The 14,591-nt window shown below is 37.1% G+C and overlaps 1 protein-coding gene across 1 annotated transcript; it reads right to left on the bottom strand.

Annotated features, from left to right (window-relative positions):
• Positions 1-2,506: 2,506 nt before the first annotated feature.
• Positions 2,507-2,899, bottom strand: LOC132296209 (uncharacterized). The gene has a single exon (XM_059794425.1). The coding sequence runs from the start codon at positions 2,897-2,899 to the stop codon at positions 2,507-2,509; it is 393 nt and encodes a 130-aa protein (XP_059650408.1).
• Positions 2,900-14,591: the final 11,692 nt, after the last annotated feature.

Below are 14,591 nucleotides of genomic sequence, written 5' to 3'. Positions count from 1 at the left end.
GTTTGATGATCAATGCTTTTGAATGCAAGTAGCATATGTTTCTAACCTTGTGTTGTATTTGGATTGTGAACTTAATGAAAGGATTAATGACTTGTTTTGATCTATTGTGCCTTTCACATGTTGTTTAGACAATATATGCTTCATTGCTTAGATATATTGTGCCTTTCACATGATGTTTAGACAATACATGTTTAACTAGTCATCCTTGCTTGTTGAATCAACCAAACACACACACACACACCAATATTGTAACACACCATTTGCCCTCATTAGTTACTTGTCAATGGTATGGAAATGCATTGCTTGGTGGTGATCTCTAAACCCCAAGACTCTTCTCTCTCTTATTTGCTCTTAGTTGCATTCTTTTGTTATCACTTAGTTTAATTTAGTTGCTCTCTAGTCTAATCAACCAACCAACCAATTGTTTGATCACTCGACCTACTAGTCCTAATAGTGATTTCATAACCTTGTTTGACCCTCACAATCCCTTGGGACGATCCCTACTCGCCCTAGCTATATTTATAGTGAAAGGTAGTAGTGGCTTCTATAAATGTAAAACTTGGCCCTCGCCTTAATACACACTCTTTAAGCTTGTGGTAGGACGGCGACCAACCCAATAAGCACTAAGCAATAGCGCAAACCTTTTTAGGGTTTCAATAATCATATATCAACTGCATACACAAGCTAGAATGAAGAGATCAACAAGTATACCAAGTTAATACAATTTTAGTCTTTACATCAACTTCAAACCCTAACCCTTGAGGTTCACAAGGTCAAATGGAACTTAGGCCATTTCTCATGATGAATCTCAACTTTTACAGCCCCAAATCAACAATATAAAGATGCTCAGATGATAAGAGTGCAACTCACAGTAACATATATCACATATAAGCTCATGACAGCAATAAGGCCTTGTTTGTGATTTGAGATATAAAATATAACTACAGCAAGAGTATAAGCAATAAAATAGTTTCTACAGTTGTTAGATGGTAAAACAATCTTACCTACACCTTTGAAAAACCTTGAGAATGCCTCTGGCCAAATTCAAGCCTCAAACCAGCAAAAGAGCACCAAAAACCCTTCAGCAACTTCTTGGATCTTTATTTCCAAATGGACACTCACATGGCATGGATTTCTTGATGGATTCACACTTCAATAGCATATAGAAATTCCATGGTAAAAGATGGCTCGAGTGAATATTGCTGCAATACTCTTAGGCCTATTTTGGTGTGATTGAATGGGCTAGAATGGAATCACGTACCATTCCACTTTCTGATTCCCTTTCTCTTGTTTGGTGTGCCATATTAAAAGTGGAATGGTCATTCCTTGGAATGCTCATTCCAGCTTTTAGATAGAATGAACATTCCTCTTCTGGACTTGTGGAATGGTCATTCCATTCCCACTAAATTAAAATAATAAAATGCATGGACAAAAAAATCCATAAGCATTATTTTCATACAGATCTGGTCTGGCTGACTCTCTCTCTATCTCCCCTTTCTCACTATATGACCGTACACCCTCTCTCTCTCTCTCTTCTTTCTCTCTTCACACTGCACTATATATCATGGATATATATATATATATATATATATATATATATATATATATATATAGCTCTCTATTTTGCAGTTTGTCCTTTTGAAGTGAACTAGCATCCAATTATGTGTTTTACCCTTTTGTCCTTATATTACACATCACAATAGTTTCAACTCATTAATATTCCCTTCCAAGTTAAAGTACCCAAGGCATGAATTCATAACTTTACTTATGCATGCGAATTTTTCATCTTTCTTTCTTTCATCTTCTTCTTCTTATTTTTCTTCTTCTTCTTCTTCTTCTTCTTCTTCTTTTTTTTTCTTTTTTCTTTTTTTTTTTTTTTTGGAAGATGGCAAGCTGTGCAATGTTTAAATCCCTTAAGCTTTCTAGATGACACATGTAATGAGCTTTAGGCTAATGACTCCCAACCAGACTGTTTTAGGGCATTAGGTGTAAAGATACCCCAAAAAGCTTATTAACTTAAGTCAACTAGGCTGCGAACCTAAACCACCACTTTCATTTTTTCCTAACCCTCCACTTTTTGATGCGAACACTCACTACTTATAGAGGCAAGAGGCCTGGTTACTTTGTGAAAGGTATTAAATGCATATTTCTCTATCATCATGCCAAAGACATCTACTTTTCAAGGTCTACTAACTCGTATCCAACACATGTAACATTGGAATATATTACCTCACTTGTTTCGAGGTGGAGTACAATTTCTGCAAAAGCGGTTATGGAAAACAATCGAAAACCATATCAGACAAATATAGTACCCCCAAACAAAATATAACCATATTCAAATACTAAACAGTTACGAAGCTAACGAGTAGGAGTGAGATACAACTGGTTAAGACTCAAAAATCAATCCAAGGTAACTGAATAGACACAACTGGCTGGGTTGCCTCCCAGGAGCGCTAAGTTTAACGTCTTCAACCAGACATAATGGGGGAAATGCCCTCAAAAGAGATTAGTCTGAATAGACTGGATAGACGAGGAAAATTTCCTCAATGTCGTGAGCCTCAAACTTAAGGAAAGGTTTTAAACGATGAGCATTAACTTTAAATAGGTTTTCAGTTTTGAGATCTTGTACCTCAATGGCACCATGACTAGCAACATGGTGTACATAATATGGACCAGACCATCGTGACCTCAACTTCCCAGGAAACAATACAAGACTGGACTTATACAAAAGAACCTTTTGGCCTTGGAAAAACTCCTTTCTTAAAATTTGTTTGTCATGTTCCAATGTAGTCTTAGCTTTATAAATCCTCGAACTCTCATAGGCATCATTTTTGAGTTCTTCCAACTCTTTAAGTTGAAGTGTCCTACGCTCACTGACTTGATCATAATCAAAGTTCATGGCCTTGATGGCTCAATAAGCATAATGTTCCAGTTCGACAAGCAAGTAACAGGCTTTGCCATTGACCAATCGGTATGAAGACATTCCTATAGGGGTCTTATAAGCAGTACGATAGGCCCACAAAGCATCATGAAGGCGGAGACTCCAATCCTTTCTTATGGGTTTAACCATTTTCTCTAAGATATGCTTGATCTCCCTATTGGATACCTCAGCCTGACCATTGGTTTGTGGGTGGTAAGATAGGGCTACCTTATGGGTGATCCCATATTTGGATATTAGGCTAGCAAAGACTTTGTTGCAGAAATGTGAACCATTATCACTTATTATGGCTTGAGGTGTATCGAAGCGAGACAAAATGAAGTCTTTCAAGAATTTCACCACAACCCTATGGTCGGCTATCTTGGTGGCTAAGGCTTCTACCCATTTGGACACATAATCAACGGCCAGGATGTAGGTATACCCACATGAAGAGATAAAGGGTCCCATGAAGTCAATACCCCAAACATCAAAGAATTCAACCACTAGTATGGATTGTTGAGGCCATTCATTCCTTTTGGTAATTTAACCTAAGAGTTGGCATCTAGGACATGCTACACAGTAGGTATGGGTGTCCTTAAAAAGGGTGGGCCGATAAAAGCTTGATTGTAAGATTTTTGCAGCGGTCCGTTTAGAGCTAAAATAGCCACCACAAGCCTGATCATGACAGAATGAAATGATGGACTCTTGGTCTACCTCGAGGACACACCTACGGATGATTTGATCTTGACAATACTTAAACAGGTAGGGGTCATCCCAAAAATATTCCTTAACCATAACTAGGAATTTATCTCTCTTTTGCTTGGACCAAGTAGAAGGGGTTTGACTTGTGACAATGTAATTGACAATATCGGCATACCATGGTGCAGGAGATATCGTAAAAAGTTACTCATCAGGGAGATAATCAGAGATAGGAAGAGAATTGCTAATCGAATCAACAACTAGACGAGACAAATGATCAGCGACTACATCGCAGAGCCTTTCTTATCACGGATTTCAAGGTCAAATTCCTGAAGGAGTAAGATCCATCGTATGAACCTAGGTTTAACATCTTTCTTGGAGAGAAGATGCCTCAACGCAGCATGATCGATATAAATAATGTGTAATGACCCGGATTTTCACGAATATTTTTTTTCCGTTGTCTTTCCTTTCTGAGTTCAGTTCCTCTTCCCTTAGTGTCGTCTCGAGTGCTTTGGAATGAAATCTGAGACTCTTTTATGTGGATTGACAACTTCCTTTGAGGACCGAGTCGTTTCCACATTTTTCATTTTTTCGACACTATTCACTTTTCGTCATTTTCCCTATTTCGTCCTTTTCCCTATTTTGTCTTTTCCCCGTTTGACACTTTGTTGGTATAACCACACTTCTTGTGTTCGAAGTTGGTTTTTGACTTCATGTATCTCCATCTTAAGTGGTTTCCACGAAATACGTATCTTTACTTTTGCAAGAAAGTACTCTGATTGCTCCCGGTGTCCATAGGGGCATGGATGCAAAGCTTTTTGAAATTATTTTATTTTCTTGGGGTGTTTTTCGTAAATATCTTTTGAAGATATTTTATTTCAGGGGTTTTTAAGAAAATATTTTTGGAAGATATTTTCATTCTGGGCCATTAGTGCAATTTTCACTTTTTGGAGGGGCCATTGTGCAATTAATGAAAGTTATTACTAAATGCCTTGTTTTGAGCCTGGATTCTCGTACGGGATTCATTTTCACTTTTCATCAAGTCGTGTACTCTTAGAAATTCCTTCTGGCCATTGTTTTCCAGTTTCAGGGTTTTTGGGCCCAATTAGCGCCAAACTTGTTTGGGGCATAAATTTATGCTCGGGACTTGGTTTTTGACGTTATTTCTTCCGTTGTTCATAATTTCTCATTTTGAATCTTTTTCGTTCATAGAGTTTTGTCATTTGAGTGCGTCTGCTCAAATTTTACTTTTTCAGACCCGGCGGGGCCCGTTCGGGGCACTTTTTGAGATTTCTATAAAAGGGGGGTGAGATATTTTATTTTTTCATCTTCCCCACTCTCTTGCATGACCTGAAGCTTCCATGGCAGCCCAAGGGAGGCTGCCACCTTCTCTCTCCTCTTTTGAGCTTTATTCCTTCGTCAGAACATAGAAGGGCATTTGCGTTTAGTGTTCGTATTGACTACGTGCTTCTTTCACCCTTATTGGAACCCATTTCTGATCATTCTTTGAGTTTGGGTTTGAAGTCAAGTTATGATTTTGATGGGGCTTCCTTGGGGGTTATGTGCACGGTGTAGTCCCCGACAAAACCCAGAAGTTTCGTCAGATTCGGAACGGTTTCCATTTGGTGGCTTTTGAGATTTTCATCTCAAAATTAGGTAGGGGATGTTCTAGGCTTTTATGTGTGTTGTATTGAGTGTTTAGCATGATTATACAACTTAATTGCATGCGTTGTATCAATTCTAAAAAATTAGTATTAATTATTTCTTTGTATGAAATTTAATTCACAAGGATGTGTATAACTTAGAATGGAATTGTGGCATGCTAAAAAAGCATGTTTTAATATGTTTGTTAACATATATTAAATTGGGATTAATTGAATAAGAATTGCACTTTTATTTAATATTTATCTTTGGTGAAAGATTAAATCCCATGGCCATACTTTTCATGAAATGAACTTGTAGTATGTTTTTAAATTAAGTCTTAACATGTTTGTTAACATACTTTAATTTGAGAGTATTTGGACAAGTATGAAAATCTAGAGATTTTAAATTAAATGATTAATTAAAATCTATTTAATGGTTCCCTTGGCCCAATTAAGTTTTTTTACTTGATAATCATGATGACTAGGACTTGTGTACTAGTATATGTTAAATTGGGACTATTTGAAGTTGCTTTGAAATTTAGAAGTTTAATTATCATGATATAATTAAATTCTACCTTGTTGTGCCATTGGCCTAATTGAGATTTTAGTATATGTATGTATATACTATGCTATATTGTATAATATGCATTGATTAGGGGCCATTTGATTGAGATTTGAAAGCTAGGGAATTTAATTAGTTTATTTGATTAAATTCCGTTTCTATTGCTTTAATGATTAAATCCTGAAATTGGCATTGATAGTATGTTTGAAGCATGATTTTAGATTTGTAATAGATTTATAAATTATGTTTTCAATATCGGATTATATTGTTATAGCGTGTAACGAATCGCGCTCTGAAGATTCGACAATGTCATCCTATAGTTGTTGTAGATTTAGAGCAAGTGTTGTGTGGTTACAACCTACTTGTGCATGAAGGTAGTTTCGTGTATTGTTTAATACGTATATAAGTTGTTAACTTATTTATTTTGGAGTTGCTTGGGACATTATTAAGCTGTGATGGCTAGGGTTTGGCTCTAGTACGGGGACAAGAGTCCTCTAAGTCAAAAGTTCGCGCGTTGGGTAGGTTGCCTGGGGGTTAGTAGCTCCAAATTAGCCCTATAAAGTTCACGCGTTGGGTAGGCTGCCTGGGGGTTAGTAGCTCCAAATTTGCCTTGTCTCGGCGGAAATCCGAGTTGTGATGTCCAAGTCTTCCACTATTTGATTTCGCATTCAATTCCAAGTTGACAACCAATGTTTAATTGTGACTTGTGGTTTTGGTAATTGGCGATTTGATGTTGTTAAGTACATCCATACTAAATTGATATATTTAGTTGATTTCACACTTTTAGATTGCTAGTTGATAACCTAGAGAATCTATGTCTTGATGTGTGGTATTAGATATTCTAATTATGCTAAATTGTTATATTTAGTTGATGTTGCATTTTAGACTTCAAGTTGATAACCTTGAGAACCACTATGTTGTTGCTTTGTGTAAGCATGCTCCTATGTTGTTGCTTTGTGTAAGCATGACCCTATGTTGTTAAAATTGCATGAATGAGGTGATTGGTGCTAGAAATGATCTTAGGTAGTTAGGATGCTCCCTGAGTCTCACCTTGACATAGACGTTAGGTGGAATGAACCACAATAATTAAATCATGCAACTTGTAAAACTTTAGGTCGATGCATGCTCATTTCCTTCGAGTAGCTTTATGTTACTCACCCCTATGATACTGGGGCATATTTCAGGTACAGGATACAATATTGGAGATTGCAATTGCTTGGGTGATTTGCTGAGTTAAGCTTCTTTAGAAGCATTCTTGTTCACATGCAAGTGTTAGCATGTTCATGATTTGTCTATGAAATATAATTTTTATAACTTGGAGGTTTGACATGTTAAATATTGTAAATGTATTGTAATGAGGCCATAGGCCTTTGTAGCACATCTATTTTATCATATTACATACACTTGCATGCTCACTTTGGCAAACAATACCTTCCTTGATGAAACAAAAACCTAAAGTTGTAAACTTGGAGGTTTGACATGTTAAATATTGTAAATGTATTGTAATGAGGCCATAGGCCTTTGTAGCACATCTATTTTATCATATTACATACACTTGCATGCTCACTTTGGCAAACAATACCTTCCTTGATGAAACAAAAACCTAAAGTTGTATATTTTTTAGTTTGACCCTATTCTGTTACAGGGCCATTTCGGATATTTCACACTGATTTTTTTCATTTTTCCTTGTGAGTCACGTAGAAAACTTGATTTTGAGGGGGGTTTCTTTTTTGTGTTTTTCCAAAAAACATCATCTTGGCCCTCAAAAATCCATATTTTTTCAGAAAATCCTTGCTGCCAGGTTTTGCAAATTTTTAGTACAAATGTAGTTGGTACTATTCATTGACTTTTTTTTGAAAATCGTCACGACCGATCCGAAACTTCCGGAGGTCTTGTGGGTGCATTTTAAGATTGTTTTTTCAATTTAGGCAATTTAAAAACCTCCCGAAGCCCTATTTCCAAAACTTGGGCAGTAGCTCGGATTAGTTTTTTTTCCTCTTGACTTGATTTTCTTGGGGGCATTCTGAGCTTTTTACAATGCATTTTTTTTGTTTCCATTTGTGATCAAGGTAGGAAACTTGATTTTAGGGGGGGTTTTTTCTTTGATTTTTTCCAAAAAAGTCCGTTTAGATGCCCGTTTTTACTCTCAGTTGTAGTAGTGGTGGGTTGTCCTCGTCGGGCCGCCACGACATCATTTTTGTTTTTGACCTTTCTCCCCCGTCCGAACTCCAAATTGAGTAAAATTTTTTTTGAACTTGAATAATTTGTCATTGTCTTTCCAGCGGTGTGCTCGATAGTACCTGAATCCATTTTTTGCAAAATGACCATTTTGCCCCTAGGTTTTTTTTGTCCGTTTTTGAAACGACACTTCTGCATTTGTTTCCTTTGGGTTCTGTGACCTCATTGAGGGTCACATTGGTGTCTTAGAGACGCATTGTATCTCTAGAAACCGTTTTCACCTTTCGCTTGCGCATTTCGGATCCATTATCAGGTCATCTTTTGGTCATCACTGACGTACCGGGTTTACCAAACTTGGGCAGTCACATAATGACCTTAGATCCTATCAAATAAGAGCGAAATTTGTCAAAGGAGAACACTACCACCAACAATTATTTCTCAGTGGTTGAGTAGTTGAATTGGGCATCATTCAAGGTCTTACTAGTATAGTAGATGACATAGGGTGCTTTATCAACTCTTTGCCCTAAAACAGCCCCGACTACATAATCTGACGCATCACACATGATCTCAAAAGGTAGGTTCCAATCAGGTGGTCAGATTATGGGTGCAATAGTGAGGGTGGATTTTAATTGCTTAAAAGTAGAATGACAAGCATTAGTAAACTCAAATGGGGCATCCTGAGCTAGAAGATGGGTTAAAGGCCGTGCTATCATACTGAAGTCTTTGATGAAACGTCGATAGAAACTAGCATGACCTAGGAAAGCTCGAATATCGCGTACAGTTTTAGGAACGGGTAAATTGGAGATGAGATCAATTTTGGCTTTATCTACCTCAATTCCGGCACTAGAGATGGTATGACCTAGGAAAATTCCTTTTTAAACCATGAAATGACTTTTTTCCCAATTAAGAACGAGGTTAGTATCACGACAACACTGAAGCATAAGAGTAAGATGGTGCAGACATTGTTCAAATGATGAGCCAAAAATAGACAAGTTATATATGAAAATTTCTAGAAACTTATCACCCATGTCACTAAAGATACTCATCATGCACCGCTGGAATGTAGTGGGTGCATTACATAAGCCAAATGGCGTACGATGATAAGCAAATATACAAAATGGGCAGGTAAAAGTGGTCTTGTGTTGGTCATCAGGTGATGAGCGCTGAAAAGTGCGTATTTAAACCCCTTAAGCTTAGGCATTCTAGTACCTTTATCTATCTTACTTTACCGTTTTAGATTAATTTCGTATTATTTCCATTTTCAAGCACTTATTCTAAAAATAAGCTAACTCAGCTAAATAAGAGCTTAATTGAAGCAATTCTAGAATTAAACAAAGAAAGGAGCAAAGTGGAGAAAGAAAGAAGCAAATGAAGCCAAAGGTGGGAAGCAGCAAAGTTCAATTGATCCAACTTCAAGGTTCGATCGACCGAACACTAATCGATCTCAGCATTTCAAGATAGATCTAAACCTTAACCCAAAGCAGATAGCAGCAAAGTTTGATTGATCCAACACCACCTTTCGATCGATCGAACACTTTTATCCTTATTCAAATGATTGATCTTATCTAGTTGTACCACCCTACCAACCACTTTTGTCCTTTTCCCAAAAATATCTTTAAAATATCTCAAATTTGTCTTTTCCCAAAAAGCTCAACCAGTTGGATCGATCTAGCCCAAGTTCGATGGATCTCAGCCAAGTTCGATCGATCCAAGTCCAAGGTTCAATTGACCGAACTTCCTCTAGTGTGAAAAAGTTAAATTTCCAGCTCATTGAAAGTTGTCCTTTATCCAATCATTAGGGAATAATGTGTGCACGACTCCAGCTCATTTTGGGTGTCATTTAACATACCTATATAAGGATAAGGATTGCTTGTTACAAAAGGAGGCTAATATCATTTTTCATATCATCTCTTAGAGAGCAAGCTTAGAGAAGGAGGAGGCTAGAGACACCATTGGAGTTCTTCATCAACAAGGAGCAAATCTCTTCCATGGAGTTAGCCCTTGAGGGTTGGAGCAACATCACCATGAGTGGCTAGACATCCTCTTTGGGGCTAGAGTTAGCCCCAAGCATGCTTTCTATATCTTAATCTTGTGTATTATTGAGGGATTAGTGTTGTAATTAAAGTTTTGACACCTTGATATATATAGATCTTGATTGTTCAATGATTTATGTGATTTAATGCTTCCAATTGATCAGTTCATCCTATCCATATGTCTATGTTTGCTAGAATAGATGTTCATGTGTTTGTCTCTATTTCTTGTGTTATTGATGCATGTCTATATGTATTAATGCTATAGATCTAGAGATTGTCAAAACATTGTGCTTAAAAGAATGCTCTTGTGATTTTCTAGGTGGTCCATGCTCATTTCTTGATGGATTGTGCCTCTCCCTTAGCCTAATTAGTTTAATTTCATGTCATTAGCTTAATTGTAGTGTAGTGGTAGTATAGTTGTTAGATGAGAGGACAATCCATGCTAGTTATTTGATATTCCATACTTTTGAATGCAAGTAGCATATGTCTCTAACCTTGTGGTGTATTTGGTTTGTGAGCTTAATAAAAGAATTAATGGCTTACTAGATATGTTGTGCTTTTCATATGCAATTTAGACAATATATACTTAATTGCTAGATATATTGTGTTTTTCACATGTTGATTAGACAATGTATGCTTAATTTGTCACTCTTGCTAATTGAATCAACCAAATAGACACACATATCAATATTGTAACACACATTACCCTCATTAGTCACTAGCTAAAGGTGTAGAAAAGCATGGCTTGGAGGTGATCTCTAAACCCCAAGATTTCTCTCTCTTACTTACTCTTATTTGCATTCAATTATTTAGTTTAATTTGCTCTCTAGTTTAATTAACCAACCAACTATTTGTTTGATCACTCGACCTACAAACCCTAATTGCGATTCCACAACCAAGTACGACTCCAATCCCTTGGGACGACCCCTACTCGCCCTAGCTATATTTATAGTGAAAGGTAGTAGTGGCTTTTATAAATGTAAAACTCTTAGCCCTTACCTTAATGTACACTCTTTAAACTTGATGGTATAGGACGACGAGAACACCATAGTTTTTGGCGTCGTTGCCGGGGATTAGGAAACGTCGTATTTGTGGAATTCATTAGGAATTAGTACTCTTTTGATCGTGTCTTTACTTTGTTTTTATTTTTCTTTAGATTACTTATTGTTCTTGTTTATCTTTGACAATGAGCATTGAGCTAGGAGGCAAGCAAATGAGCCATCAAACAAAGGAGCTAAGCAAGCAAGGAAAAGTGCTAAAAATTTAAAAAAATTGCTAAGCTAAGCTTTAAATTTGAAGTTGAAGTGCTAAAGGACCTTTGTGAGACTTTCTTACTCAATCCCTTAGTTAAATCGTCGGCCCGCGTGGAGGCTAGTTTTTAAATTCTTAGATAAATTGTGAGCCCGCGTGGAGGCAAGTTACTTTTCTTTGCATTGTTATCAAAGCATGGGAGTGTGGGAACATTGTATGTGAAGGAAGTTTGTTGATTGTTGATTTGTTGCGAAGGAGGAGTGCTTGCTTATTTTGTTGTGATTTGTGTGTCGCTTGTAGTCAGGAATAGACCTTCTCATATCATACATTCTAGGCATTCACATGGAAAATCTAGAGGGTAATCTTGGCTACTTAGGCCCATGCTTCATGCAAAACCTACCTCTTAATCAACATGACCCTTGAGTTCAAGCTCCAATTCCTCCAATGGTCCTTCGTGATCATTATAATCTTCATGCATACCATGCACCTACTTGCATTGTGTTGCCTAATTTTGAGGCTAATCAATATGAAATCAAGCCCAAGACCATTCAAACGTGTCCACTCTTTTATGGCTTGGATGAAGAGGAGCCATATAGGCATCTTAATGAATTTCTTGAACTATGTTCCATCGTGAGGTACATGGATGTCCTAGAGGAAGTTCTTAAATTACTCCTCTTCCCTTTCACACTTAAAAATAAAACAAAGCATTGGTTCAATACTTTAGGGGTAAATTCAATAACATCTTGGGCACAAATGCAAAATGAGTTTTTAAAAAAAATTTACCCCATAAGTTTGACCAATGTAATGTGCGCTTCAATTAGAGAATTTTCTCAAAGGGAAGGAGAGTTATTGCATGAGGTTTGGGAGAGATTGAATGACTTGCTAAGAAAGTGTCCACACTATGGTATTCCAAAATGGCAAGTTATCCAATACTTCTATAAAAGCCTATCCGACATGCAAAAGGACATAGTTGATACCTCATGTGGAGGTTCATATTTTGGAAAACATGAAGATAACATTTAGCACCTTTTTGAAAAAATGAGTGAAAACTCTTTGCACAAATATTACACTTCTCGGCTTGATCATGGTTTTAATAAAAAGGAGAAAAGTGTAACAGAGTGTCAAATTGAAAGTTAAAGGGAAATCGTAGCCGAGGTTAAAACTCTTTCTCAAAAACTTGATCAATTCTTGTTGAATCAAAAACCGACTATCAATTCATCTCCTTTTCATCATACAACTCATCTTTATGAGCCTTGCATGACATGTTCAAGTGTTTTGCATACTACTTTCAATTGTCCCCATGGACATGTTGTTAATGAACACTTTGAACAAGTTAATGCTACATTTGCTCACCCTTATTCAAATGCATCTGTTCCATTGTGGAATGAAAGCTTAAACCCTTATCAAGCTAAATTTTTTAAAAGAAAATACATTCCACCTCATAAAAGAAATGGAGGTTCTCAAGAGTTTGTTTCCCCCTCTTTCTATCATCAAAGAATGCATGACCTCTCACATCCTCAAATGTATGATTCCCAAGTTGGCTTCCATTATCCTTAAGCACTTTCTAGTAATTCTACATTTGAAGATAAGGTTTTGATGGCCTTGGGTAGCTTAGAAAAGGATACCAACTTGTTGCATTCCTACTCTCAATCTATATCAAAGCTTGAATCCTAAATTGGGACCATAGCTAATGCATTGAATGCAAGAGAAATTGGGAAATTACCTAGTCAACCCAAGAGGAATCCAAAGGCCCAATTTTGTGTGGAAGCAAACCCTACATCGGGGTGTTTTTCCTAAGCTCAAGCGCAAGCCATCACCACCTTGAGAAGTGGTAAGCAAGTGGCCAATAGGGTTAAACTACCAAAGGAAGATAGTGAACCGGTGCAACCTAAAGTTGTCACCCATCTAATTCCAAATTCCACTCCTACTCCTTTGAATGAAATCGTTCCTAACCAGAATTCTCAATCTTCTCCATTATCCTCTCAAATTACAAAGTCTTGTGAGTTAAAAGCTCCATTCCCTTATGCTTTAAAAGAAACTTCACCTTATGGGAGGCAAGAAGGGAAAACACATGACATGATGGAAGTTTTTAAGCAAGTCAACATCAATCTTCCTCTTTTGGATGCCATTAAGCAAATTCCGCCTTATGCAAAATTCTTGAAAGATCTTTGCACACAAAAGAGGAAGAGCAAGGGACCAAGCCCTAAAAAAGTGTTCCTCACGGAGCAAGTGAGTTCTATTCTTCAACAAAACACTCCGCTTAAGTTCAAAGATCCCGGTGCTCCGACTATTTCTTGTGTAATTGAACTCATAAAATTCGTAGAGCTCTTCTTGACTTAGGTGCAAGTGTCAATTTGATTCCTTACTACGTATATGTCCAATTAGGGTTGAATGAATTGAAGCCAACCTCGGTGGTGCTTCAAATGGTGGATAGATCCGTCAAAACACCTAGGGGCATGGTTGAGGACATCCTTCTCAAGGTGGATAAATTCTACTTTCCGGTTGATTTCGTAGTTCTTGATACCGAACCGGTTGCTAATCCCTCCAACCACATCCCAATCATCTTGGGAAGACCATTCTTTGCCACCGCAAATGCAACAATTAATTGTAGATTCGGGATTATGGACCTTTCTTTTGGCAATATGATGATCAAACTTAATGTTTTCCATGCAAGTCGACATCCCATAGATGAAGATTAGTGTTGCCTTATTGATGTGTTAGATGAGGTTGTAGAGGAATCGATTCCAACAATGGTAATGAAACAACCAAATGAGGATAGTCTTTTATCGCTTTTATCTGATGATCCTCTTGCTTCTTGTCTTCTTGAGATGTATGGAAGTTGTGGATTTGATGATGAAAAATCAATGAATGAAGTAAGCAATCTCATGGAATCTGTTGCAAGCTTAGATTTTCCATCTTGGAAAACTATAATAGAACCTTTTGCACCACTCTCTAGCACTCCACTGGTCTCATCTTTAGTCTCCCCACCAATTCTTGAGCTTAAAACTTTACCTTCCAATATCAAGTATGCATTCTTAGGACAAAAAAAAAACTCTTCCAGTTATCATTTCTTCAAGTCTTGAAAAAGACAAAGAAGATGCTCTCTTAAGTGTGCTTAAAGAAAATAAGGAAGCTGTAGGATGGAGTGTGGCGGATCTTAGGGGAATTGACCCTTCTATTTGTATGCATCGCATACTTATGGAAGATGATGCAAAACCCTTTAGGGATGCCCACAGGAGACTTAATCCAAACATGAAGGAGGTAGTTGAGAAGGAAATTTTCAAACTCTTAGATGCCAGAATCATTTA

Source organism: Cornus florida, unplaced genomic scaffold (assembly GCF_030987335.1).
Source record: "Cornus florida cultivar Cherokee Brave unplaced genomic scaffold, ASM3098733v1 CherokeeBrave_3.0.0_Hap2_Chr02, whole genome shotgun sequence".
Taxonomy (NCBI): Eukaryota; Viridiplantae; Streptophyta; class Magnoliopsida; order Cornales; family Cornaceae; genus Cornus; species Cornus florida.
This window is presented reverse-complemented; position numbering and strand designations above follow the sequence as displayed.